At 34.3% G+C, this 25,064-nt stretch overlaps 1 protein-coding gene across 5 annotated transcripts in view; it reads left to right on the top strand.

Annotated features, from left to right (window-relative positions):
- Positions 1 to 25,064, top strand: part of DPH6 (diphthamine biosynthesis 6) — a 224,693-nt gene that overhangs the window by 51,568 nt on the left and 148,061 nt on the right. For all 5 annotated transcript variants that reach the window (XR_001864418.1, XM_017741784.1, XM_017741782.1 and 2 more), the window contains exons 5-7: positions 4,108 to 4,169; positions 10,337 to 10,431; positions 17,210 to 17,297. Coding sequence is in view for 4 of the 5 variants with exons in the window: in XM_017741784.1 (XP_017597273.1) it covers positions 4,108 to 4,169; positions 10,337 to 10,431; positions 17,210 to 17,297 (245 nt within the window). In the remaining variant the exon portion in view is untranslated. The remainder of the gene's footprint in view (positions 1 to 4,107; positions 4,170 to 10,336; positions 10,432 to 17,209; positions 17,298 to 25,064) is intronic.

The raw sequence follows: 25,064 nt of genomic DNA on the forward strand, positions 1-25,064 counted from the left end.
TTTATATGTATTTCTTTACCTTATGGGTCCTATCATCTTATTGTTAACCCTGTTTTCTTTATGATAAAGAGAATGAGATGAAAGAGATTAGTTTTGGTTCCAGAAAATCAAAGTATTTAATTGCCTCTTTTCGTATTCAAAATTCTAAATAATTCTACTCTTGGCGAGCAGCTGATTAGGATCTTTCCAGAAACTTTATTGTGCATTATACAGCTCTACACCATCAGAAGTTAAGTCTTAGTCCCTGACATTCATAATGATGACAGTTATTCATCTTCTCAACATTACTTGTCAGGAAGTCAGGAAACAAAAGGGAACTTCATGTTGCTGTAACTTTAAAATAGGTTCTATTTTTTTTCTCAAAAAGCCTATCCTAATTCTATGGATATGATATTTCAAGAAGAATATGATAATAGCAGTTTTGGAGATTTGTTTTTAACCTTACTTTATGGAAAAAGTCTGTGAGTGAGAAGATTAACTTTTTGAATTGTAAGGTTGATTAGTCAGGGAAGGATAGAGATTTTTCCCCTACATTATCGACAGATAATGGTTAACTCATACATTATTGATGTGTGTGTGTGGTAGTGATTCTTTTACAATATGTTCATATATTATGGGTTAGAGTTTGGTTCAATGTAGCTTTCAGAAGACCTTTATGTACCACCATTTCTTAAAACCTGTAATTATGATTTATTTTTACTTATTTGAAATTTTATTAAGAAGTGAAGATAGAATTTTTTATTTTAAAATACTTTCTTAAAAGTACAGACAATGTAAAAATTCTGAACATGTATAAAACGTTCTTGTTAGTCGGATAAGGCTTTAAAATGTGGATTTTATTAGCTGAATGCAATGCCATGAAAATGTAACTTGGATTTCTAATGGTCTTGATAAATGCAAGTAATATCAGGTAGTTGCCCCTCAAGTGAGGGCCTCATGTTACACTAATACATATGTACAAAGTGAGCCATTTAAAATATTGTTCCTTTGCATAAATCAACAGTAGTGAAATACCTTTTAGTAATGTTATTTTTTTCACCATACAGCAAAGCCATGAGTTTCTGAAACAATCTTTTGACATTGCTACAGTTCTCTACAACACTTGTCTTGTGGCTGTGCATAAGAGCATTCTGCAACCATTGTTTAAATTTGCAGGAAGGAGTTCTGCTCCTGTCAGTGGATTTATCAGGAATTGCAGATGGAGTAGCAATTACTTTGAAGTGATTATACCATTTGTGCTATCACTTGCTGATTTTACCGTAAAACTAGACTACAGTAAAACACAATTTTTTTTACTGAGCACTGTTAAAAACAGCATTATCAAATTTTTTGAGATGTTTCTGTCATCATGTACTGGTCTACCTCAAAGAAATAAAGCCCCACGTGCTCTCTTGGCAGCACATAATAACTTGATGGATGTAGTTCAGTTGGGGAGTTAAAAATGCATCGAAAATAATGGGCCATAACATTCTAGGGTTAACATTTATTCATAGATGATGCAATTAAATAAAACAGGCATTAACTTCAAGGTCAGTCAGTGAAGTAATAAAAGTGAATATTTTAATTGAATTCTAATTGCTTCCCATTGATACATGCAAGTTAAATAAAATAGATGTCAGTGCTGCAAATTACAGTTCCCTTCCTAATTAATTTTTAAATTCTACATAGAGTCATCCAGGCCATGAACCTTGTTGTTGGTTTATGTATCCATTCAGCTTTCTTCACACCTAGTTCCATTGAAGAAAAATTTGGAGGATGTGGTACCAAGAATTTACAATACATTGTTCGTTTTACTCTAAGCCATTTTAAGAATCTGAATCAATGAAGAAAAATGTACCAAATAGAAGTATAGATTTAAAATAACTGTTTTGTAAGTATGGTTCCAAATACTTTATTATACTAATTGTAGCAATAGACATACAGCTTCATCTATGCATGTCGTAGAGATTTGAGATGTGGATTACTGATCCTGCAAATTGCAAGTGATATTGGTTCTTGATGCCTTTACCAGACAGTCTCTATTCACTCACAATACAAACCTATTGGAAACTAAAAGAAATAATATTTTTCAAGAGAAATACAAGTTGTCCAAAAACAGAATTCTGCAGAGAAACAGAAAGCACACATTGCACTTTACCAGATTTTCATGTAGGTGTGGGATATTACTAAAGTGTATACATAGGCAATTTATTTGTATTTCATAAACTATTTGTATCATAGTTTCTTTTAAATTATTGGTTTGCATTCATTACAGGACAGAACAGAAGATATATCCATATTATCAAAGAGAACCTTGTGAAAGAAGCAATATGTTAGTGTGTCTGGTTCTGACAACTTTTTCCCTTCTCATATGTTTGTAATGTATCCCTTGGTTTAAATTTAGAGGAAATCAATCTGATTTTATCAAGGAGAGAGAGGTTGCTTGTCTTAGAAAAGTAATTATATTAAAGGAAGAATGTTAATGTAAATGTGTGAAATGGTACTGTAATAGAGTACTCATTTGTTTACTTCAAGAGAAATTGCTTGTTTGGCCTTATACCTATCCTGTTATGATCCAGGACAGAATGCTAACTTGATGTATGTTGGAAGAGATCACCAAAACCTCTCGAACTATTGAAATTAAATTAATATACTTCAAAACTATTTCCCCAAGACTTAATTATCATTATCATAGATCTAGCACACACATTTTTCATCTGTTAATAAAAAGCAATGAACCAATAAGAAAAAGAAATAGAGGGAGGAAAAAAACTCAGTCTTTATTAACTTTAATTATTAAGCAGTTTTAAAAGCATTCGCTTAGATAGTAAGGGAATTTTTAATGTGCTTTAATGAAATATTTAAAAACTTTCTTAGTGTTTTGAAATCTCATTCACTCTAACTTGTTTTAGTTTCACAGGAATTTAAATATACCAAGATCATGATTGTAAAAATTAAGAGACATATTAGCTATTTTAACTCAGCAATGACTTTACAGTGTACTGTACATTTATATAACAGCTTTCATCATCAACAATCTAAAGTGCTTTGCAAGGCACATATTTCAGAAATTGCTTCAGAATGGGGTAATTTTGGTGGCAGCTCTTTAATGATACCTATTATTGTATAAAGCAGTAGAGTAGGGAAAAATAGACAAAGTACAGTATAAAGAGAAGCCCAAACCACAATAATTAAGAGTAGTAAAAAATGGGATAACTGAAAATTTCTCAGTGATCCTTCACTTTCAGGAGTTACCATTTTCTTTTTTCTAATTTGCTTCATATGGTAAGACCTTTTGACCACTTTGTATCAAATGCAGCTAGCATATTTTTTTGGTTGAAGATATCAGCTCTTGAAACAGTTGTTCCTGGATTATTTTATCCCACTACTCATTTTTGCCAGTTAACTTGACTCATCTCTGAGAAGTGACCATTAACTGCCATGAGCTGGCCAAACTCAAAATGTCAAGAAGTTGAAATAGGAATACAGAGGAGCAAGTTAGAGTAGATATCAAATGTTAATAGGCCTTACTTTTTTACAAAGAAAAATAAATCAAAACGTAGACATCATACAGAATATTTTGTGATGGATCAAAACGTACAACATTCAATACATTCTGTATATCTGAGTTTTCTTGTATCTCCATCCTTTTTAATCTTACATTTTATATGTGAGTAAAACACACAAAGACTGTGATTTGGCAGAGGAAGTTTTCATTATGGAAAACACTCTCTGTCCCTTCCAGTTGCAGAACTATAAAAAAAATTAAATTGTATTTTAATTTAGTAGGTAGCCAATAGAGGCAATATCCTTGTAGTATTTTTATTATCATGGACCTGTGTGATTACTTCACTGGTTAGTGAAATTTCCAATAAAGGAGAACAATAGCTTTTCCACTTGACGTGTAGTGAAATGATAACTGGCTTTATTTTTCCACAAACATGGAAACCATTTGTCCAAAGAGGATTAGGGAAAATTCTGACTAAGTGTATTTTCTTCAGGATAGTAATTATTTTAGATAATGGGGAGTTTCTAAGGGGCACATGATATATTTGAAAAAGAAACATTTCTTGATGTTATAAGGGTACTTCATAAGAAATGTTTTTACCCTTTTGGCGTTTTTTGCAGGTTTAGATCCAGATAAGCATCTAGGAAAAACTCTGGGTGAGATGGAGCCTATTCTTTTGGAGGTGAGTATTACTTAAAGGATATTCATATAGTTAAACTTGCAGTTAATAAGTAACACAGGCAGAAATTCAGTAAACTTAACTTAATAAAAAATTACTTACTTTCTTAAATTAGGTGCTAACCCAAACCTTAGCTTTGTACACAGAATATAAACCTCTGCTATGCACTTTTGATATGAAAAATATTATTTCTTGACATAGTTCACAAATGGTGTCAGCATCTTTAAAACAAACTAAGGGCATGAAACCTCAATATTGCAGGAACACTAACTGGTGTTATCAATATGATAAAGCTAAATAATTGTGTGTAAGTTAGAGACTTTCACAGCAAGAAATGGCAGTGGCAAAATCATAGGTGATACAAAACTTCCTGAAGATTCCTATTTGCAGGTTTTCTACCATTTACACAATCAGACTGCAAGCAGTAGGGCCTTTAAAAAGTGGAGTAAGAGGTTTATTCTGACAATGTATTTAATTCTGTGCAAAGGGTTATGTATCCTCAAACCAGGATAATGCTTGTTGGCAGAGCTAGTAGATTTATTTAAAGAAAAATTATTCAGCTAGGGAAAAGAAAAAAGACCAGATTTTGTACTTGAGTCTTCTTCAAATTTGAGGTAAAAGCATCAAACATCAAGGTAAGTAAAGTTTATGAATAACAGTTCTGAAATTACGTTTTCATGTATTGTTTGTGAAAATGCTGGTTTACCACAATTCCTTGTCCTTGAGCCTGTTAGATACCCACAATGACTGCATGTTTATTAAGAGGGCTCAATGTAACTTTCATCATTCTGGGCTATCTAAATTTCCACAAAATGATCTCCTGAAAATACTTCTCATTGTTAATCTGGGTAGTTACTGGTCAGCCTGGCTTCATAAGTAGTTTTTTTTGGAACACTTAAGGGCATGGCAAACTTGCAGAAGAGAAAGAAAAAGTAATCATAACTTTAAAAATCTCTTTTGCTACTGAAAGATAGTGGAGTTACATAGCAATTATATCTTGAGTTTAATTCCATTTTGTTAGTTATTTACTATAAGGCTGAAGAGGAGAAGATGGGTAATTGCTACTTGGCAAAGCTGAAAAGGAAGAATTAAGGTCCATAACATTCAAATAACCTTACCCAAAGAGATGGTATTGGTCTGTTCTTGAGGTTTGTTGCTTCAGACCTGGAGAATCTGCCCAGAAATCTTCCCCTCCTCCTCCCCGGCCCTCTGCTATGTAAACTAGTTCATATACAATCCCATTCATTATCTTTTTTGGAAGTCTTGTTTCACTTATTTATTTAAATCATCTCAACATTCTGCATTCGCAGAAAGCTTCTGTAATCAAAATTCAGGTTGCAGCCCCAGTGGGGTTGCAGCTGGGTAACTGCTCGCCTCAGTTGAATCAGCAGTCTTGACTTTCTTTAAAACTGTAGCAGCAAGTATTGCAATTTTAATTGTGCTAATAAGAAGTATTCTTCTGCATTTGATTTCACCATCATTCATTTAAAAAAACCCAACAACTTTGAAATCCAAAAGTACCTGGTTTTCTTGGGAATTACGTATATTCTTCATCGTGTTTGATATCTTAACTGAAGTGGTTCTTACTTGGTTTCACTAAAATTATTACTGTCATGGTTTAACTATTCTCAAACCCCACATTTGAAGGTTTTATCTTTTACTGATACAACAGTAAACAGAGCAATGACTGTGACTGCCTAGCTTAAAGTGTACAAATAGGGCATGCTGACGCTGCTTGCAGTGCTTGTCAGGCCATTGCACAACTGATTATTTGTTCATTTGGCTGTTGCTTGTGCATATGTGTGCTATGAAAGTCAAAGCCAGTACAAATATATTGTTTTTACTGGATACTTACTTGGCTTTAAGGCCTAATAAAACCAAATCATTAACTGTAAACTGAAGAAAAATACTTAGGCTTATGATGTGAAAAATACTCTTTTGCAAACCAGTGAAGTCTTCAGCATCAGAAGTTCTGGCAGATGGAATGTGGAAACAAAAGAGTTCACAGTTTCCAGTAAGGAGGAGAGATAAAATTTAATATTCTGGCCATACCATATAAAACACCATAATGAATTAATGTTTAGCACTGCACATCTCCAAAAATACTACAGCTTTATGTACTCGTGATCTTTGATTTGTGCACTATTATCTAACCAGTAATTTCAAATTTTACAGTAAATTTGTTTTTCTTGTTGGGGTTTTGGTGGTATAGTTTTTTCCTCTTCTTGTGGATCATTTTTTGGGTTCCTTTGTTGACATCTGATGTTACTTTACACAGCTGTTTATTCAGTTAGGTGCAGGGTATTTTATTACAGTATTTTTCCTAGAGTAGTGTGCAACTTTGTGAGAATTTTTGCAGTTCTGTTTAGAATTAATTAGGAATGTTCTATATGTTCTTCAGTTTTGTTGAATATCTGAATAATTTCAGTTCCCAGAAAAATGAACGTCTTTGATAAAGAGCCACAGCATGTCATATATGTTGAGTAATTCAGGATTTTTAGGCAGTATCTTTTAGCACTTACTCACAAAGTTCAACTGTCTGGTTCTACAGATCTGGAGATAGAACTCACCTCTCACTTTTTCTTTTTTGTACTAAAAGTTTACTTTACGGAACAGTCAATGAGACCAAAATCAACTTGTATTACTATAATGCACCTGTTACGATTTGTCTTTTGGAAATATAAGAAATAAACGTGAACTAGTCATTCTCTTTTTAGAAAGAAATCTCTCATTGAGGCATTATAAGAGTGTTAATAGGAAAAATCCCCAACAAATAAACCCATAACCCAGCCCTGATTCCCTCCACTCCATTATTTGAGTTTGAAAATATCACCTAAATTTCCAGTCGTCTGATTTACTTCATTTTATGTGTACAATAGAAGTTATAGTTACTGACCTAAGGGTGAGGTGGTTTTTCTTCAGTAGCAGCAGAAAAATGGAGGACTAATGAGTGGAGAAAACTTTTTGCAATTTTTTTAACATTACGTACAGAATGTTGAACTTAGGAGTGCAGTGGTGATCTGCCACCCATACTTTTAGCAGGAGTGAATATCACTGGCTCAGGACATTGGCATAGCAGAAAGGAAAGCTTTTGAATTATGGCCTTTTTCTAATTGATAGGTCTTTGATTAATTATTGAGGAGTGGTTGCTAGATAATTGCTAAATTATTAGATTGCTTTCATGTCCCACTGTTCCCTCTGTAACAGGAATCTCAGCTTTTCACGCTAAAGAATTTTCTGTCAACTTATGTCTCAGGGTGTGATCCCACTCTCCTTAGAATTTGTTAAAAGAATGGGAAATGGGCATTATGGTTATATTTGTCTTGTACTTCTGGCTGTGCTAATAGGCAGTAGGAAAATGGTTATTTCTGTGCTTGCCTCAAAAGGTGATGAGAACATCTTGATATAAAGAGCATTTCTGTAAATATGAGAGCTTCTTAAGTCTTAAAATTTCTGTCTGGAAACAAAGTCTTCACTTGAAAAAGGAAGCACTTGAATTCAAATATTTATCTTTGATTATGAAAGTTAAAAAAGGAAGCATTAATCCTTGTGTTTCATTCCTAAGGTAGGAAGAGACTGTTCTGCAGGTAATGTTTGGACTGGTTATTTATATGTATCTCATTTATATGTATACCCTGTATCTCATTGTGTACTTAAGATAAATTTTGTGCAGTCTAGAAGATGGTTTCATCATAGACTTCTTTTAGAGTTTGAAGTAGACTTGAATTACTTGCAATTAGTTATGTTTAATTTGTAAAGTTTCAGTTTTCTGGCTCATCCGAACTAGAAGTCAGATTTAGCAATCATAAAATTTACAGTCCATGCTGTTGTATTATTATTAATGCAGCATCCAATTTGCAAAACCAAATAATCAGTCTTCAAAAAAAGTTAATATTCTAAATGATTAAAAGGCAAAATTCTCATGTCGTTGATGGCATTTAAAAAAATATTGCTGATTTTGTTAAATGAATGTTAAGGATCTGTTCTATGAACTGCTGAATGTCTTTTGTTCCTGTTGACATTTGTGAGAACTGAAAATCCTTTAGCACCTTGTATAATTGGTGTCAAGAATGATACTGAAGCCAGTGACGCTGGAAATGAGAATTTCTCACAACAGATAGGAGATAGTCTTACATCTTCTGAGTACTCAATAGTAATTGCCAATAATTACTCTAGACCCTGTTTACAGGCAGAGCTACCAATTCTGAAAGTGCCTTCTAAACAGTCACTCCATGTATTCACTGTGGAAAGGTTACAGTTAGAAAGATCTTTCCTGGTTTTCTGTCTTTCAGTTTTTTAATAGTTTTCTTTAGGGTTTGGTTTTTTTTTTTCACCTAGAGTAAGAATAAGAGGTTTTCTCTAACTATTTTGTAGGTTGTCCATTCTTGTTGCATCAGCATTAATTATTCCTGATGTATTTGACCTATAGAAACCTTGTTGCCATTGTTGACAGATGGAGTTCTATTTTATGTCAGGAGTGTAATTTTTTGATGAGCACTTGATTAAAGGTTCTCTTTTGCTCCTTTTCTTTGAAAGAAAATGTGAAAGGAAAGATTAAAAATAACTCTCAAAATACTGAAAAAATCTCATTTCCAAAAGAGATTTAGGTTTTACAGCATCAGATAAGTAATATGGACCATTACCAAGATAAGTAATATAGAGCATTACCAAGGTATTGTTTTCTCAGAGCATTTTCCATTTCTGCAAAATAACAGCTGAAGAGGATTCGGGCCTTTGGTTTAAGTAACTGAAGTTATAAACACTCTTTGAAGTTTTAAAATAAAATCTTTGGAAGAGAACTGTAAAATAACACAAACTACATTCAGCTTCAACAATAAAAATACAGTGTCATTTGAATATATTAAACAGACTTGCTACATAAATATTCTGGTAACCATATAAAAAATGGAATCTACGATGCATAAATAACCCAGTCTTATGTTTGTCTAAAAAGAAACAGCAGATTTGGAATTATCTTCTAGCCTCCAGATAGACTTTTTCTAACCCTCTCTGATGTTCTGGAGAACTGTATTTCTACTTTAACTGCAGAAGCATCATGGTTGGGTTTCTGTTCCTCTAAGGAAAAAGCATAAAGGAACCCCTTTATAATAAAGTAAGTATTCCCAAAAGTAACATTAGTGTTTGCAATGGAGTTGAGGACTGAAGTTCAAATTCTCATGAGTCGCTTAAAGCAGACTGTTAGTGCTTGCTTAATGTTAAAAAACCTGGACAGGGCTTGGCTTGAATCAGCTACTGCTGTGACACTTTAGAAGGTGATATCACCTGCTGCTGAGGACATTAATTTCTCCTGCAGATGGGGAGAGGGTATCCCCATGCTCAGATCTGGTGCTTGATTACTATCTATCAGCACAGTACATTAAAACAGTAGTACAGTGAGCTACTGAGCAGTTGTGCACTCCTTACTCCAGCAAAAGAACTTTGGTTCATGCTTCACAGCTGCTCATTTATAAAGAGGGGATTAATTAAGATAGTCATATCTTGTATTTTGTATGTTTTGGTTTATCTAGTTATGTGTTTAAGTGAGGTATCCAGAGCTTCAGGGATATTCATAAATATACGTTGATTTAGAAAGTATATTAAGTACAATTTATAAAGGAAACGTCTCTCTCTCTCTTTAGATCTTGCTTTAGCTTTTTGCTTTTGACTTAGAAAATTCTCATTTGTTTTGTTAGATTTTTTCGAAAGAATATTTACCAAAACATAGAATACAGTTCCTGAATCTTTTGACAAAAAATGTGTTAATTGTATACTTCTATGTGAAGTGCTACTTCTTATGTTGACTCACAGTAGAAGTTTCTCCTACAGGTGAAATAGATATGCTAAAGAAAGTTAGATGAATATGGCCACTGAGAAAGAAGAACTAGGAATCAATTTGTTTATCTGAATATTACAGTGCCAGTTCTACTTAAAATACAACAAATTGGTAATTTTTAGATCACTGTAATAGGCATACAAAGAAATCAAGAACTGACTGTATGATGTTTGGGTTTTTTCAGCCTTGTAATGTGTAATCTTTTAGAAAGAACACGTGGTTTAACCTCAGCCAGCAACCAGTATGTACTGTACTGTTTTTGAAATTTTCAGCAAAATATGTTTAATAGACTTCTTTAGTGTAATACTCACGTGTTTCAATTTCCCTTTTGTGTTAGCTCTCTGAGAAATATGGAGTCCATGTTTGTGGAGAAGGAGGAGAATATGAAACATTCACTCTGGACTGCCCTCTGTTTAAGAAGAAAATAGTTGTGTAAGGAACAGTTTCTTCTATTTCCTTTTATTAAAGCAATGGGAACATCTTAAAATTTAGTTTGAGAAAACTAGAGGTGGTAAGAAGTAAAACATGGAATTGGCAGAGGTAAAAAATGTTCACAGACACATTGTTTAACATTTGGCAAAGTCCTCTAAAAACCTAAATCAATACCTGACACGATGAGGCGTTCATAGAGGGCTATAAACTTTTTAGACATTTGCACTTTCGTTTACTTGCTGATTATGGCCTGCAGTAAAACTGGTACCTATACACTGACACTTTTATCCTTTCATGAAGTGTGAATTGCCTGTAATATTTATCTTTCATTACAGCTCAATTTGATAAAGTGCCACATCAGTAGCCTGTGGGTTCTATTAACTGTGTACGTGTGTGTGTGTGTGTGTATGTGTAAATTTAGTAGCTTAGAATGATAACGATAAACACTTTTCTTCAATTACTAAAGAATATTTTAAATGCAAACGTTGCATGAATCCATCTCAGTTACACTGGATAGTTTATTCCTTTGACATTAATTGCTGAAATCTGTGTAGTGAGCTATGGAAAATATTTGTGTCTTGTTGTTTCTTATTAGCCTGTTAAATAGCTAAGCCTGCTTGCTTCAAGTGAGATATTTTGACTGCTGTTCCTTTTCTGAAGCAAGTAAACAGACCAGCAATCATGTATTGCTGATTGATTCTCAGACATCTTAGTGCAGGTCCAGATTATGGAGCACATAGATACGATTAAGGCTTTCATGGTGCAAGTCTGTTTGTTTCACTTTTCTGTAAGACTGAGATCTGTCTGTGTAAGGAATAGAGAACCAAGAACTGTTAGCTCCATTTCATTGCATGGCATTTAGGAGGAGAACATCAATAGACAAAGTGGTTAAAGCATTGGCAGATAATCTGGCAGATATCCACTCAAATACTGGTTGATTATGCCCTTGGTTTGGGATCAACCAAAGAGCAGTTTAAGTAGGAATATATTATAATATATTCTAAATGTATATCTGGCTATCAGTGATATAACTACAGTTCAAGTGACTAGGAAGAGCTGAAACAGAGATGGTCTGGCTGAGTTGTCTTTATATCTCTTGGTAATACTCCAAAATAATAAAAGTTAAAAATAAAAGCACAATAAATACATAAAAGACAAATATTTAAATCAGTGGTTATTTAATAGTAAATATATGGCACAGTGGACTTTTAAACAGTTATTCAACTATTTTTAAATATAGATTTCTGGAATGGAAACTGAATAGCTACACTGGCATTGTGTGTCTCTGGCTTGATGAGCCCTGCTTATCTCTTATACTATTCATGTCATAAAGACATACTCTTTGAGGGGGTCATGCATGTGGAATCTATTACTGTATGAACTTCACAAGAAAAATATTGTGTAGTTTCTTTGTCTTTATCTAAGTTATGGACTTTTTTCTACTTTTTAGTCTTGCTTTTCATATACTCTGAATCTAAACAGACTTTGTAATCATGTTAACTCTGCTAGTAGAGTTTCCAAATATTTACATATCCGTGGTTCAGGTAGGCATCTCTCCTGGTTCCGGCTAGGCCAGGTTTAATTTTTTGCAATAGCTGGGAGGCAGCATGGCCAAGGATCCTAATGTTTTTGATACCACCTCACTCATTGGCAGGGTTGAGGCAAAGGGACTCTCTCCCTCTGTCTGAGAGAAGGGGAAGAGTATTCCTTCCAGTTGAAGAAAAGTGGCAGAGGGGGAGCCATCTGTATTGCTCATTGTAGCAGGGTCCTAGGTGAGCGTTTTTGAATATGAATCACTCGCTCTTGTATTCTTTTGTTATTGATACTGTGCTGTTATTGTTCATTTTCTTATCTCACTGTAAGTTTGTCTTAGCCCATGGTCTTGGCCTTTTGTGCCTCAATTCTCAACTCCTTCCCACCACGTGGGGAGAGGAAAACAGGGGCAAGGGAAGTCAGTGAATGAGAGCACAGTGTGGTTTTGGAGAGTCTCAGTGGGGGCACTAAATTTGGGAGTACCATTCCTAAAGCAAGACTACATCCTGATGCAATTTTTAAAACTTAAATGGAGTTGTAAGGATTCCAACTTAAGAGGTTAAAACCTGTCAGGATTTTCAAGATCTCTGAATTCCTGAACAAGTCCAAAACATCTCCGGAGTTAAAAGTTTCTGAGGAAGACACTGAAGAATACTTTTGCCTTCAAAACAGGTGTGATGGATTAACCTTGGCTGGCTGCCAGGTTCCTACCAAGCTCCTCTCTCTCTCCCTCTTTAGGAAGACAGGGAGAGAAAATAAGATTAAAAGGTTAGAAAAGAACAATGTGATGGCTTACCAATTACTGTCATGGGAAACTAGATTCAACTTGGGGAAAATGAATTTAATTTATTGACAAATTTAAATAATAAAAAAAATTAGAATAGTGGGAAGTAAATACACCTTCTCTCCTCACCTTGTTCTTCCCAGGCTTAACTTCACTTCCTCATTCCTGACTTTTCTACATCCTCCCCACTGAACAGTGCAAGGGGATGGAGAATGAAACTGTGGTCAGTTCATAACACTGTGTCTTTGCTGCCCCCTTCTTTTCACACTTTTCCCCTGCTCCAGCCTGGGTCTTCTCCATGGGCTCTTCATGAACTGTTAGAGTGTGTGTCCTTCCCACCAGGCAAGTTCTTCAAGAACTGCTCCAGTGCATGTGTTTTCCATGGGGTATGGTCCTTCAGGAACAGACTGCTACTCATGGGTCTTCCATGGGACTCAGTTCTGTCAGAAAAACTGCTTCTGTGTGGGTTTCTGCACAGACTGCAGTGTGTATATCTGCTCTGATGTGGTTCTTCCCGGCCTCCAGGGGAACAACCTGCTTCACCATGGTCTTTTCCACAGGCTACATAGAAGCTGTTCTGACAGTTGAAGCACCTCCTCTCACTCCTTCTTCACTGACCTTGGTGTCTGCAGGGCTGTTTCTACCATGTTTTTCTCACTCCTGTTGCAGCATATTTTCAAAATATGCTATCACTGAGACACCACCAGTGTTGCTGATGAGCTCAGCAAGCATCCCTTGGTCTCTTGTCATAGAGACCACCTCTGAACACTAACCCCTGACACCAAAACTTTGCTACATAAACCTAAGACAACAGGAGAAAAATCTAATACGCCTTTCATTTATAACACTACTTGCAGGTAGTGTTTACACTGGTCAATGATTTTTGCCCTGTTAAACTTGGCAAAATATGTTTCTATGGTATATCCTTGCAAACTAAAGAAATGTGCTGGCTCAGGAAAAAATAAAATACAACCTTGAATGTTACTTACTATGGAGACATGGGAGTCTCTTTAGCTTAAGTCTGTATGACGCATTTTGCTTTTGAATGTTAAGTTGAATTCTTGCCATTCTTCTCTGTCTTCATTAAAAAATGTGCCTCACAAAGGAAGCATGGCAGATTGAGTGAAACATATTTGAAAATAAACAGTACCTAGTAGTGAAAGCAAAATCTTACAGCCATAATATTAAACAAGAGTCCGATTGGGTTTTATCTGGTTTTCCCAGGTAGACTATTGTAATCCGATTGTCAGCTTTCTTACTCTCAGTGTTTGAAATGTACCAAGCATTTCCTGTCCTTATGCTGATATTTAAAGTACAATTGATCAACATTTCTTGAAATTTTTAAAGATCTATTTCTCATCTATATGAATACCATCTAATACCTACTCTTGTGATAAAGGCCTATTTGTTTATGGAACACAGATTAGTTTGATCTTTTGGAGGGTAAATTGTCACATTTGAAATACTTGGGAAATACAATTTTCCTTTATACACCTTACTATTAGCTCTGTGTTTAGGCTTGTAATTCTAGGTTTGGAGTTAAAAGCCAAATTATAAAATTCTAATTTCCGTGAACATGAGAAAATAGTCATGTTCTGAGAAGCATTGATTGCACTCTCAGACTTGTTCTAACTTGATATATTTGTCCTGTGAAAGTGTTGCAGGGTGTTTTAAAATGATTGGATATTTTCTAGATGTCTTGAGACTTCAGATGATTTTGATTTCAAAGCAAATAGCTGATTAAGACAGTTTTTCAACTATTCTTCATTTTTTTCAGTCTTCTGAAAATTTCCTTAACAAAATTCCTGTGTTTCCACTACAATCAAACGTGAATCATCTTATATAGTCAAGTTCCTACTCAAAATTCAGGCTTTTAGTGTGAAATGGCCTTAGATAATTTTCGGGGTCTCTCAAATCACTGTTTTTCATTTTAATCTCTGCTTTTCCTGTGTTTTGAATTGGTTGGGGTTTTTTTACTATTTCCCAAGCTGGATATGACATGTCCAGTTCAGGACTTCATTAGTTTTTTTAATTGGCGACTCACTGGACATAAACAGAACTGCTCTGCTTTCCACCTATTTTTTTGCATTTCCTATTGAACAAGACTGAAAATATTATCAGTTATAACAATGTATGTTTGGAGAGGCTGACTGTAAATGAAGTACTTCAGAAAATATATTTTTATACATATTTTAATGCAATTTTCAGCATTGCATAATCAACCTATTGTTACCCATCACCTAAAAAATATTAGCATCTTAAACTAAACTTGAACATATCTGTTATGGTTCCATCAAATACCCACGTGTTAGCTGTATATCATAGGATTGCACTTCATACTGAGAAGAAATACTTATGATCTCTTTGCAATAATTTTTGGACAACAAGTAAGTACTCAAAACTTCTAAAGTTATTGAACATTAACATAGGTATGAGCTTAGCATCTGCTCTGCTGTACTGGTGAATTGGAACATGCAGGATACAAGTAGGACTGCTTCTTTTTTACTTTGGAGTTAAATATTTTTTTTTACATTTACTAGGTATTCTTTAAACAGACACATTTAATAACTCTAAATTTTTGGTTTTCTCTTTCTGATATAAGCTTTTCTGTTAATTTAGTTTTGAGTAGTTAATCCATCACTAAAAGGTACTAGATTTCCCCCATGTAGGACTTGAACAACAAGTATGAAATGTTTTTTGAAAATGTACTCAGACACTGAGGATACCCTGGTAGAAGGTACTAGTGGAGTCTTGGTGTCTGCTTTTTATTATTTTTAATTTATTCCTCTTGCTAAAGACTTATTTTCTACCTATTTCTGTTAGAATTAGAAGACACCATGGTCATTTGAAAAGAATAATTTTAATATTAAGGAACTATGTATAAGGTATCTTATATCTTAAATATAAACAATATTTTAATCATAAAGAATCTTGATAATTAGTCTCAAGAATGAAACTGAGGCATATTTATCAAAATACTTTAAAATTTTGCTTAAAGGGAAGTGGATCTTCGTATGTTAAAGGTTTTTATCATTATTGTGTGATGTTTTGTTATTTTTAAATCCCAAAACACATTTTATAGAACAGATATTTCTGGTAATTTTACACTTTTGTTAAGGAACTGGGATCTGGACAAAGCTTCAACTGCTTTGAGTTTGCATTGGTTTTATGTGGTATTACTATAAATCTGTCTATATCATCTCTCTGAACGCTATGAAGGTAACAAGGGCACTGTGGTTTCAGGAAAATTATGTGTGTCCTTAGCCTTACTTACAACAATTTTCAGATTTTCTTGTACTGCATCTGAATTTCTCTTATGTTTTCTTTGAGTTTCTCACCTTCTGATGTTTGTTTCTTAGAGCTACCTTTTTCTTAAGTAGTAAAATTGTGCAGATGGATATGACAGATACTGCCTCTTGTGAATCAAAGTGTGACAGATTGTGTCTGTAAAAATGAAAACTAAAATTAACTAATTTGAATCAGCACACAGGAAGTTTAACATTGTTACCAACACGTTTGGCATTAAAAAGTTGTGTCTAGTAGTCTTCACTATCAGATGCAAGATGGTTGAATCAGTCAATTTCTCAGTGGGCAAGACTGTAAGTTTTTAATACTTCAAAAACTAATCCATGGAACGTTAAACAAAACAATGGACTTTTGAAAAATCTCCTGTTGATGAAAATTAAAGATTGACATATTAGTCTCTGGGATCTAAAGCACAGTGTAGTTTATGCTTTCATAGACTACAGCTAGCTAATTCTCTTAGTATTGGTCTGTAAGTGTGGGAAAATAGTGGAAGATTGGCAAGGAGGATTGTAAACACGCTCATTAAAGTGACTTGCAGCTGAGGTGTCAAAAACACATGTATCGCAGTAATTGTTTTTGGCCTTGTGTGTTGGATGAGTAGAGCATCTGTGTTTAGATAACATAGACCTGTGATACTCTTAGGGGCCCTATCAAACGAGCTAGAGATTCCTGCCCAGCTGCGGGAAAGCTCAAAGCACAGTGGGATACTGCCTGCACCTGTGCAAATGCCGGAGATACAGGGATGACCAGCAGGTTTGGTGATGCTCTAGCATGGACCAAGTCTCTGCAGTGCATGTGTCCCTTCTTTTGTGGCCCTGCCTGAATGCTGCTTCGGGGGTCCCAGGTGGTGAGGTAATGAGAACAAGCTTACTCTTTGCATTTCATCTGTGCTTTTATGATTGTTGTTGCATCTCCTGTGCCAGCTCACGCAGGAAATAGAGTTTATTCCTTTTGAAAATTGAAAATTCTTGAAGGTATTGTTCAACATGATTTTATATAACAAACTACTTTTTCTTAGTTTATATGAAAACATTGATAAGAAATTAATAGATTTTCAGGGAGCTACCTGTGAGCTTGTGTTATACAGTGACTAAGTGTTGTCTCTATATGAAATTATGTACTATACTATTTGATGATAAAAATTTTGTATTTCAGAGATTCAGCTGAGGTGGTTGTGCATTCAGCAGATGCATTCGCACCTGTGGCCTACCTTCATTTTTTAAAATTACACCTGGACAATAAGGCAAGTAGGCTGCAAGTGTTGTTTTCCTTTAAGGCTGTGTGCATGCTTTCTAGTTGTGTTGTTTTGTCACAATTTGGAGTGACCCTACATATTCTCATGTGGGTGTTGCATTCAAATAACGGTGTACGTATTTAGTTGAATTTCAGAACTATACTTAGGAAAGACCGGACGCAAATGCTTCCTTGTGTCAAGTGAATGAATGGAGGTAGGATATTTGTGTGGCATTTTTCATCTTGAAACCTCAAGGTGCTCAGCCAATGTGGTTCAGTCAAGCACGTGTGTAACCTGTGTAGAGCAGCTGCACTGTAGAACACAGCTGTATTAGGAAATTGTATGAACAGTATTGATTTAGTGGGAGGTGGCGTCTCTTTTTGATGTTTCTGATGTAAAGTGGATGATTTAAAAACTTGCTAACCTATAAGTGCTTGACTTTTTGAATGTTCTGGAGTTTGGTTTTTTCCATATGAAAGATACATATAATGAAGGACATCGAATCATGTGGAGATTTATCTTGATCAAAAATTTCAAAGGAATCATTATTAGTTCATTGGGTTTAATTCTATTGGCTTATGATTCTATAGAAAGAGCAGAACAGGAATAGGAACTCTGATGGTTTAGATGTTGCATACTGTCATGTGAGCAGAACTAAGGTCAAAACAGAAAATATTTTTCTTTGTATTTGTCATCTATTTTCTGTTTTTCATTCTACTATTTTACAGTTAAAATTATTTTTTTTCCCGAGCCTATACAAGTATTAGTATTTTGTTGAAGAGAGTGCCTCATGATCTTTCTTTTATTGTTGCAGTCATCTTTTTATAGCTCTCCCTATGTCTTTCTGCACTTTGATGATAGAAGTGGAGAGGTTGTTACAGAACATTATTATATTGGTATTTCACATTTCATGTCTCTTAAGCAACATTTCCTGCATGTCTTTCAATAGATCATGCCTTCCCCTCTTCCCCCTCCTTTTTTTTTAAATTTTATTGTTCCAAACAGATAAAATACCTCAATGTTTTTCTTCCATGATGGCCTCATCTTGCCTTGGAAAGTAAATTGTATTTCATCCTGTCAATTTCTAATTTTGGATTTCTTTCAAAAATAAAACATTAAATATTTGTGTGGGAGACTGTGAAAAGGATATCAACTAACTATGTGAAGCAAAACCAAATAGGCTGAATAAAGGAAAATTTGGGAATGTGGCATGGTGGAGAAGACTGATAATATATTAATATTTCTTTGGGGGCACTGACTTTATTGCTCATGGCAAACTTGATGCTAAAATGTACCATACATCACTTCAATGTGACAGGCTAGGGAAAATGAAAACCACAAAGCTTTACATAAATCAGGGAAAAAATAGTATTAAAATGCATAACATTTGATATAAGAATCAAGATTTTACTTTTATCTGTTCGGTAGCTCTTTTCCCCTTCTTATGCAGATGTTTTAGATTTGGTTAAAGCCTCACAGTTTCAGGCAGTGTTGTAGTAAATCATATTTCCAATCCATTGTAGACAAACCTGTCACACTTTGCAAGGGATAAGATTTGCAGCAGCTTGCCCTGAATTTTGGTATATAAACAAATGTATTGTATATTTAAAAGGAAAATAGTCTCATTTTTGCAGTGATTGTCTCATGAGGAAAAGCATTAATATCTTTTGGCTATAGGTTATGTAATGATAAAATAAGCTAAGTTTTTGGGAAGTTATAAATATGGAGAACCAGTCAGTCTTCCAGACCATGACTGTTTAGCATCATTTAACTGCATAATGATAAAGACATGCCTTCAAGATTGATATGCCTGTAGTACTGTATTTTTGCTCACTATTTGGTGCTTATAAGCCTGCAGAAAAATATGAGTAAGTATTCAGCACTTAAAAGCCAATCCTATAATAATAAAGTACTGCAGGAAAAAACTGCTTCAGAAGGAGAACTAATTTTAGTTTGAGGCTTTCAAGGGATTACTGAAAATTGGGAAAAATAATACACCATTATGAACAATGTGTAAAAGTAGCCACTTTTGTAAGCACTTTATAGAAAATACTAATAGACTCCACAGTGAAGTGTAATTCTAATAAGTTTTATGACATCAGTTTTGTTATAATTTCTGCTGTGAGATAAACATATTTTTAACTGTATTGTATATTCATTTTATCTTTGTTATTTGCCACAGGTGTTAATTTTACATTCTTTGAATTTACTTTTAAAATCATTTTGCAATTATAGCTAGTGCACCTTAGTCTCTGCTGTCTTTCCTCCTCTATAATGCATTTTCTTTAGCTTAATCTCTTCATGTTTGACTACAAAGCATGCCAAGAAATTTGGTTTAGATTGTTTCTGGCAGCAAAATGAGCCCTTGTGCCTAGGGGAACATAACATTGTACTCACTGTTCTGGTTTAATATATTTCTGTGCAACTTCAAGATGTTTTTTGCGTAACAATTGAAGCTTTTTTTAAACACACCCACTTTTCTTTCATAAATAGTGATGCAGGGAAGGCTAAAGAGATAAATAAATATAATATTTTATTATTAAAGCTATTAAAAATTTGGTAAACAATTTTTGTAGGCATTTTACAAAAAACATTAAGAATAAATAATAATGGAAATAAAACACTAATGCTCAAAATTTGGGAATGCCTCTTCAGGGTAAAAAACAAGGCCACCACCATAATATAGATACCTAGTTTCATCAGTATTTTACTTTGCCAAGATAGTCACTTCATGCATTTAAAATGTAGAATGGGGGTTTTTTTCTGGCAGACAATTTCTCAAGCATATTCTAGAATCTTTGAATTAGGTGTATTGGCTTTTGTACTCAATAAAAATTAAATTCTGAGTATTTTCAATTACAAAAAATACAACTGTGAAACTATGTTTTTTACTTTGTCAGCACAACAAACTTGCAAAATCTTTTATTTTCTGCTGTATTCTGTTACTTTATTGTGTTGGCTTTGTAAAGATCAGAAACAGAAATCGAAGCTGTTGGAGTTTCTGCTGATGGGAACATACTTCTGATGACAGTAGGGAACATACTAGCTGTTGTTCATGCTTTCACATTTGCTCTTTCCCAGATTTAATAATGGATACTTTGTTTCCGATTTCCAGTGAGTAGGAGCACACACATATCAAATAATGCAAGATGTGAAACTGCAGCCCCTTAAGTTTGAATAGTCCAGAATTAGTGGCAACCATGTAGTTTTCTTTCTACACTTTGCAGAAGAAAGGAGCCCATTTGCCTGTAAGAGATACAGGAATCCTGCCTGCCGCTGCTTTTTCTTGTAATAGACCATTGCATTATATTACCTATCATAAACTGATACTGTGTTTTCTTGTGTGTAAAAGATCTTGACTTTGTGGCTGGAACATGTGTCAGAAGTGCAAGCATTTTGCCTCATTAAGTTGCAGGAGATCTATTGTACAGGTCGTTTTGCAGATGATTTTAAAAACACCTGCAGAGTTCTCTAACTTGTACACTTGCACATTTAGAAAAGGTTTTCGGGAGATATTTGTGTGCCACGTGTACTAAAGGCGTGCGATCCTCTAGGTTGTGTATGATTTATTATTGTAGCCTATGTCTGTCCAGTTCCTTACTAATTATTTTAGTTACTCTACATTTAGAACTTTAGCTGTAGAATTAGACTTTGTCAGTGATGTCAGGGAAAATAGGAAAGAATTTCAAGTTGCAAAACATGTTTTGTTGGTGGCATTGCGGGTAGCATTTTTTGAATACTTTGTCATCACTGAACAATACTGCTCCTAGGCAACCTTTAGTTTCCCTTCCGCATCATAAGAATATAGATAATGCTTGTAGTTTTGTTTTCAAGACTTGATAACAAATACCACAAAACGTTTTTGTGCACTGATTTATTTCAAACATTAAGATTATAAATAAAGGATTTTCTTTCCTACCCTTTTTGATTGCAGATTGAGTCCAGTTCTCTGAGAAAAGATAGTTTTTAGTTCTCTTTTCATAATGAAGATACTTTATTTGAAAGTATTTTGGAGTAAAGGACTTTCTTTCCTATGAGTCTGTATATTGTACTCAAAATAATGCAAGATGCATGTGATCTCTCTCATTATATTTATTTCAAGGAGTTCTGTTATCAAGGTACATCACAAAGAATAAAGAGATTATCATAATCTTTTGTCTTCTGAGCTCACTGCTCCACTATATTCTCATTGCTGCTCAGTGGGAGAGTTATCAGTTTTAGAATTGTGTTGTGATAGGTTTTTATACCAGTTTCTGTAGCAGAGAATGTAAGCTTTTTAAAAAGGCAATCTGTTGTTTTCGTAAAAGACCACTGCATGGAATTTCAGCTATATCAGTCAAAGTCCTAGCTCCAAGGCTTTTTCAACAGGAGAATTTGGATCTTGGAACACTCGTGCATTTGCTTAACTTCATTCTGAGCGCACTTGCATCAATGACATGAGTTATGTGAATATAGTTAAGCGTATGCATGCATGCAGGCTCTGATCCAAAATTAGGTTGGTATCACAATGTACAGTGGGTGTGGGAGAAACTGTGTAACAAATGGGAAAATATATTGCTTCTGTGAAGTAACATGAAAATGTTATGTGATAAAATAGGTTCTGTAAGATTTAATTAAAATGTCATTATAGCAAGCTTGATTTTTTCTTTTTAAAGTGATGAGAATATTTTTCAGGGAAAGTTACTCTGTTTGTGGCAGTCTATAAGTTTTAGCTTCTTAGATTACTTTCTCTGTTGAGAGGAATGGAAGACCAACATTTGTATGGATTTGAATAAAGCTACTAAACAGAGTCTGGCAGCTCTACTTAGGCTGGCATTGAGCCTGTAGTTCTTTGAGTGCCAGGTTCCACACCTAATACTTCTGCTGTAGCCTGCACCTGTGCTGCTGTGGAGAGTGATTGATTATCAATGTTTTTGGAGCCTTGTGGGAGTCAGCCTTGAATGGGTCATTGTGATGTATCATAGCCTTTGAAATCAACAGACATCTCTAATTATTTTTACAGACTTTGCATCTTGTAAGAGATTTCTGACATTTCACAATAATTCCCAAAAATTTTGCAACTGACTGCAAGGTTTTTATGTGTGTGTGGAAACACAGATGTATAATTTTATTTATCTCTGTGAAGCAATATTAATAGAAGCTAAATTATTCATAAAGTATGGACTTATTTAGGAAAAAGGGATGTGACTGTGGATGATATGAAAATTTCATGTGCCATCAGTTTGGGATATTTAACAAATTACAAATCTACAGGGGAGTTCTCTATGTTTTGCCAAAGCAGTTTTGGTAGAGTCTGTGAGGCTCACTACGTACCCATGATTTTTTTATGAAGCACATCTTGCAGAAGTCATGTTTAAAAACATAGATGAAAGCATTTTAACTGGTGGCATAAAAATGGAATAGGTGCTCTTTTCACGTTCACTTGCAGAGCGTATAAATTTGGTCCTCCATGTTGGGAATGGAGAGAAGTTACAGGTCTTTAGTAGCAGCCTTGGAAGATATCTGTAGCTCTAGATCTCTTCAAAGGTGATTATGTAAAGCTTAATAAAAGTGAGTGAAAAACTGGCAAGCTGGAACTTTTTCCTTTCCAGTTAACTTTTTTTTTTCTACAGATGGATTTTTATGGCATAGTGAAGTTAAAATCCAGGTGATGTAAAAACAACACCCAAAGCAGTCCTGTAGTGGTATAATTTACATCACCATGTCTGTGCATGCTTTCTTGAGAGGTAGGACCAAGAGGTGCAAACTCTGCATGTGTTACATTAGAACTCCCCTGAATGTCTGTGCTACAATGCAAATTGATTGTTTCATGGTAAATGTTACGAATTACTCAGTGAAAATAATTAATGTAGTAAAACAACAATTTGCAAGAAGCAAGCGCTTCTAGCACTTGATGCTGCTATACAGTCTGTATGTTTCCATGAAGTGCTATCTTGTAGATAAAAAAATTAGAAACTTTAAAAATAATTTAATTTTCTTGGTTCTTGTAGCTTAAACCATCTTAAGATCTTTTTCAATTACAGATTTGTCTTTCTGCTTCCTTAAGTCATACCTGAAAGCTCAGGGGCTATCAGGCATCCCTCTGGGTAATGGCAAAATGCACCCACTGATGGCAGTAGTCAAAGCTGTAGTTCAAGGAGTGGGAAATGGTACAGATGCTGCTGGATGCTTGTCTATTGTAATGTTGGAATGCATGTCATGTTTATGCTAAATTGCAGTTTTTGTCTGGGCTATTATGTTACATTTTCTTGACTTCTTTTAACCTCTGATATACAATTGATGCATGTAAAGTAGATTATTGCCTTGACTTTCATGTCGTTCTTGGAGGAGTGAATAAAATGAGGTCCAATCAAAGAACATCAGCCCCTCTTACAGAATAGATTTAGTATTTACAGTGCTTATAAAACTACATGTGAGCTCTTTTAGAGTCAACAGAAATGTGTTTCCTCTCACAGGTGATTCTCTCACTTTTTTGTAATTTAGCCTTTCCTTAAAATTTCGAAATGCACTGCTTTAACTTAACTGGATCCTTTTTCACTACAGTGAAGTCAAATATTGACGTAAGAGTTGAGACATCACAGATTTCTGATGCATACTGTAGTCTTCTGCATATATTTTTCTGACTTTTTTTGTGGTTAATATGAAGAGAAAACTATAAAATTGCAAAAAGATATGTTTTATTTTCCAAAGGAAAGAAAAAAATACAGTAAAACTAAATACAATAAAAATTACTTCGCTATATAATGTTAATATTCTTTTTTAATTATATTTTTCATGGAACACAAATTTGACAGCTAAAAGAATATTCAGCAGTTTCTAATGCATATTTAAGGATTACCAAAGGTTTCATATTTTGTCAACTTTTTATCTTGCTTTATTTGGATTTAAAATTTTTCTGAATTTAGTATTTAAAAAGACTGCAGTAAAATGCATAGTTTAGACACCACATGAAATTTGAGATCTTTGGGAAGAATTGATAGAATTACCGCATGCAGTGGTGTTTGATTAGGGTTTCTAGGTAAATTGTGTCATAATTCATATTACTTTTACATGGATAAGTGGTGTTACCCAGGCTAGTGATCCAAAAGCCAACGTGCTCTGCAGATTAGGCTGATTGGAAAATCAGATGTAAGAGAGTAAGGGTTCTGAATGCTCTAAAATTAAAAGGCAAACCAACAAAAAGTGTATACTGTAATTATGTGAATTGTTGAAAATGTAATGAGCACAGAGTTGTTGAAGACTGGTCAGTATGCACTCTTCCTGTGTATTTTGCTTTAAAAGGTACACCAGGTAGTTTTCTCTTCCTGGTCCTAAGAAAGGAAGAATGATTTTCCTTCCTTCTTGTGAAGAAATGACTTCAATATATAGATCTTGGGAAATGCATTTTTCTGTTAACTCACACCAAAGTATTTGGTGGAAAGGACAGTCTTTGTGAGATTATAGAAAGAGGTTTTTTTTTACATGGACTGCCTTCATTCATTGTTCCAAAAAGTTTAAAAACTTTCTTATTAACCTTTTGCTCTATTTCAAGTATTTAATGACTATGTTAATTATAAAATTATTATTTTTTGCTTTTGTTCCTTTGTTCCCTTAGCTTGTACTATTTTTTTGAAAACATAGTTGTCTTCTATATAATTGTGAGATACCATTTCTTCATAATAGTATTCTTTCTGTCTTTATTCTTGGGTCTCATCATTTTTCATATCTACTTTCTTAGTTACTAAGTCTGCTTTATTCTTCCAATTGATATGTCAACAGGAGTACATTATGTTTTGC

This window comes from Corvus brachyrhynchos, unplaced genomic scaffold, assembly GCF_000691975.1.
Source record: "Corvus brachyrhynchos isolate BGI_N302 unplaced genomic scaffold, ASM69197v1 scaffold115, whole genome shotgun sequence".
NCBI lineage: Eukaryota > Metazoa > Chordata > Aves > Passeriformes > Corvidae > Corvus > Corvus brachyrhynchos.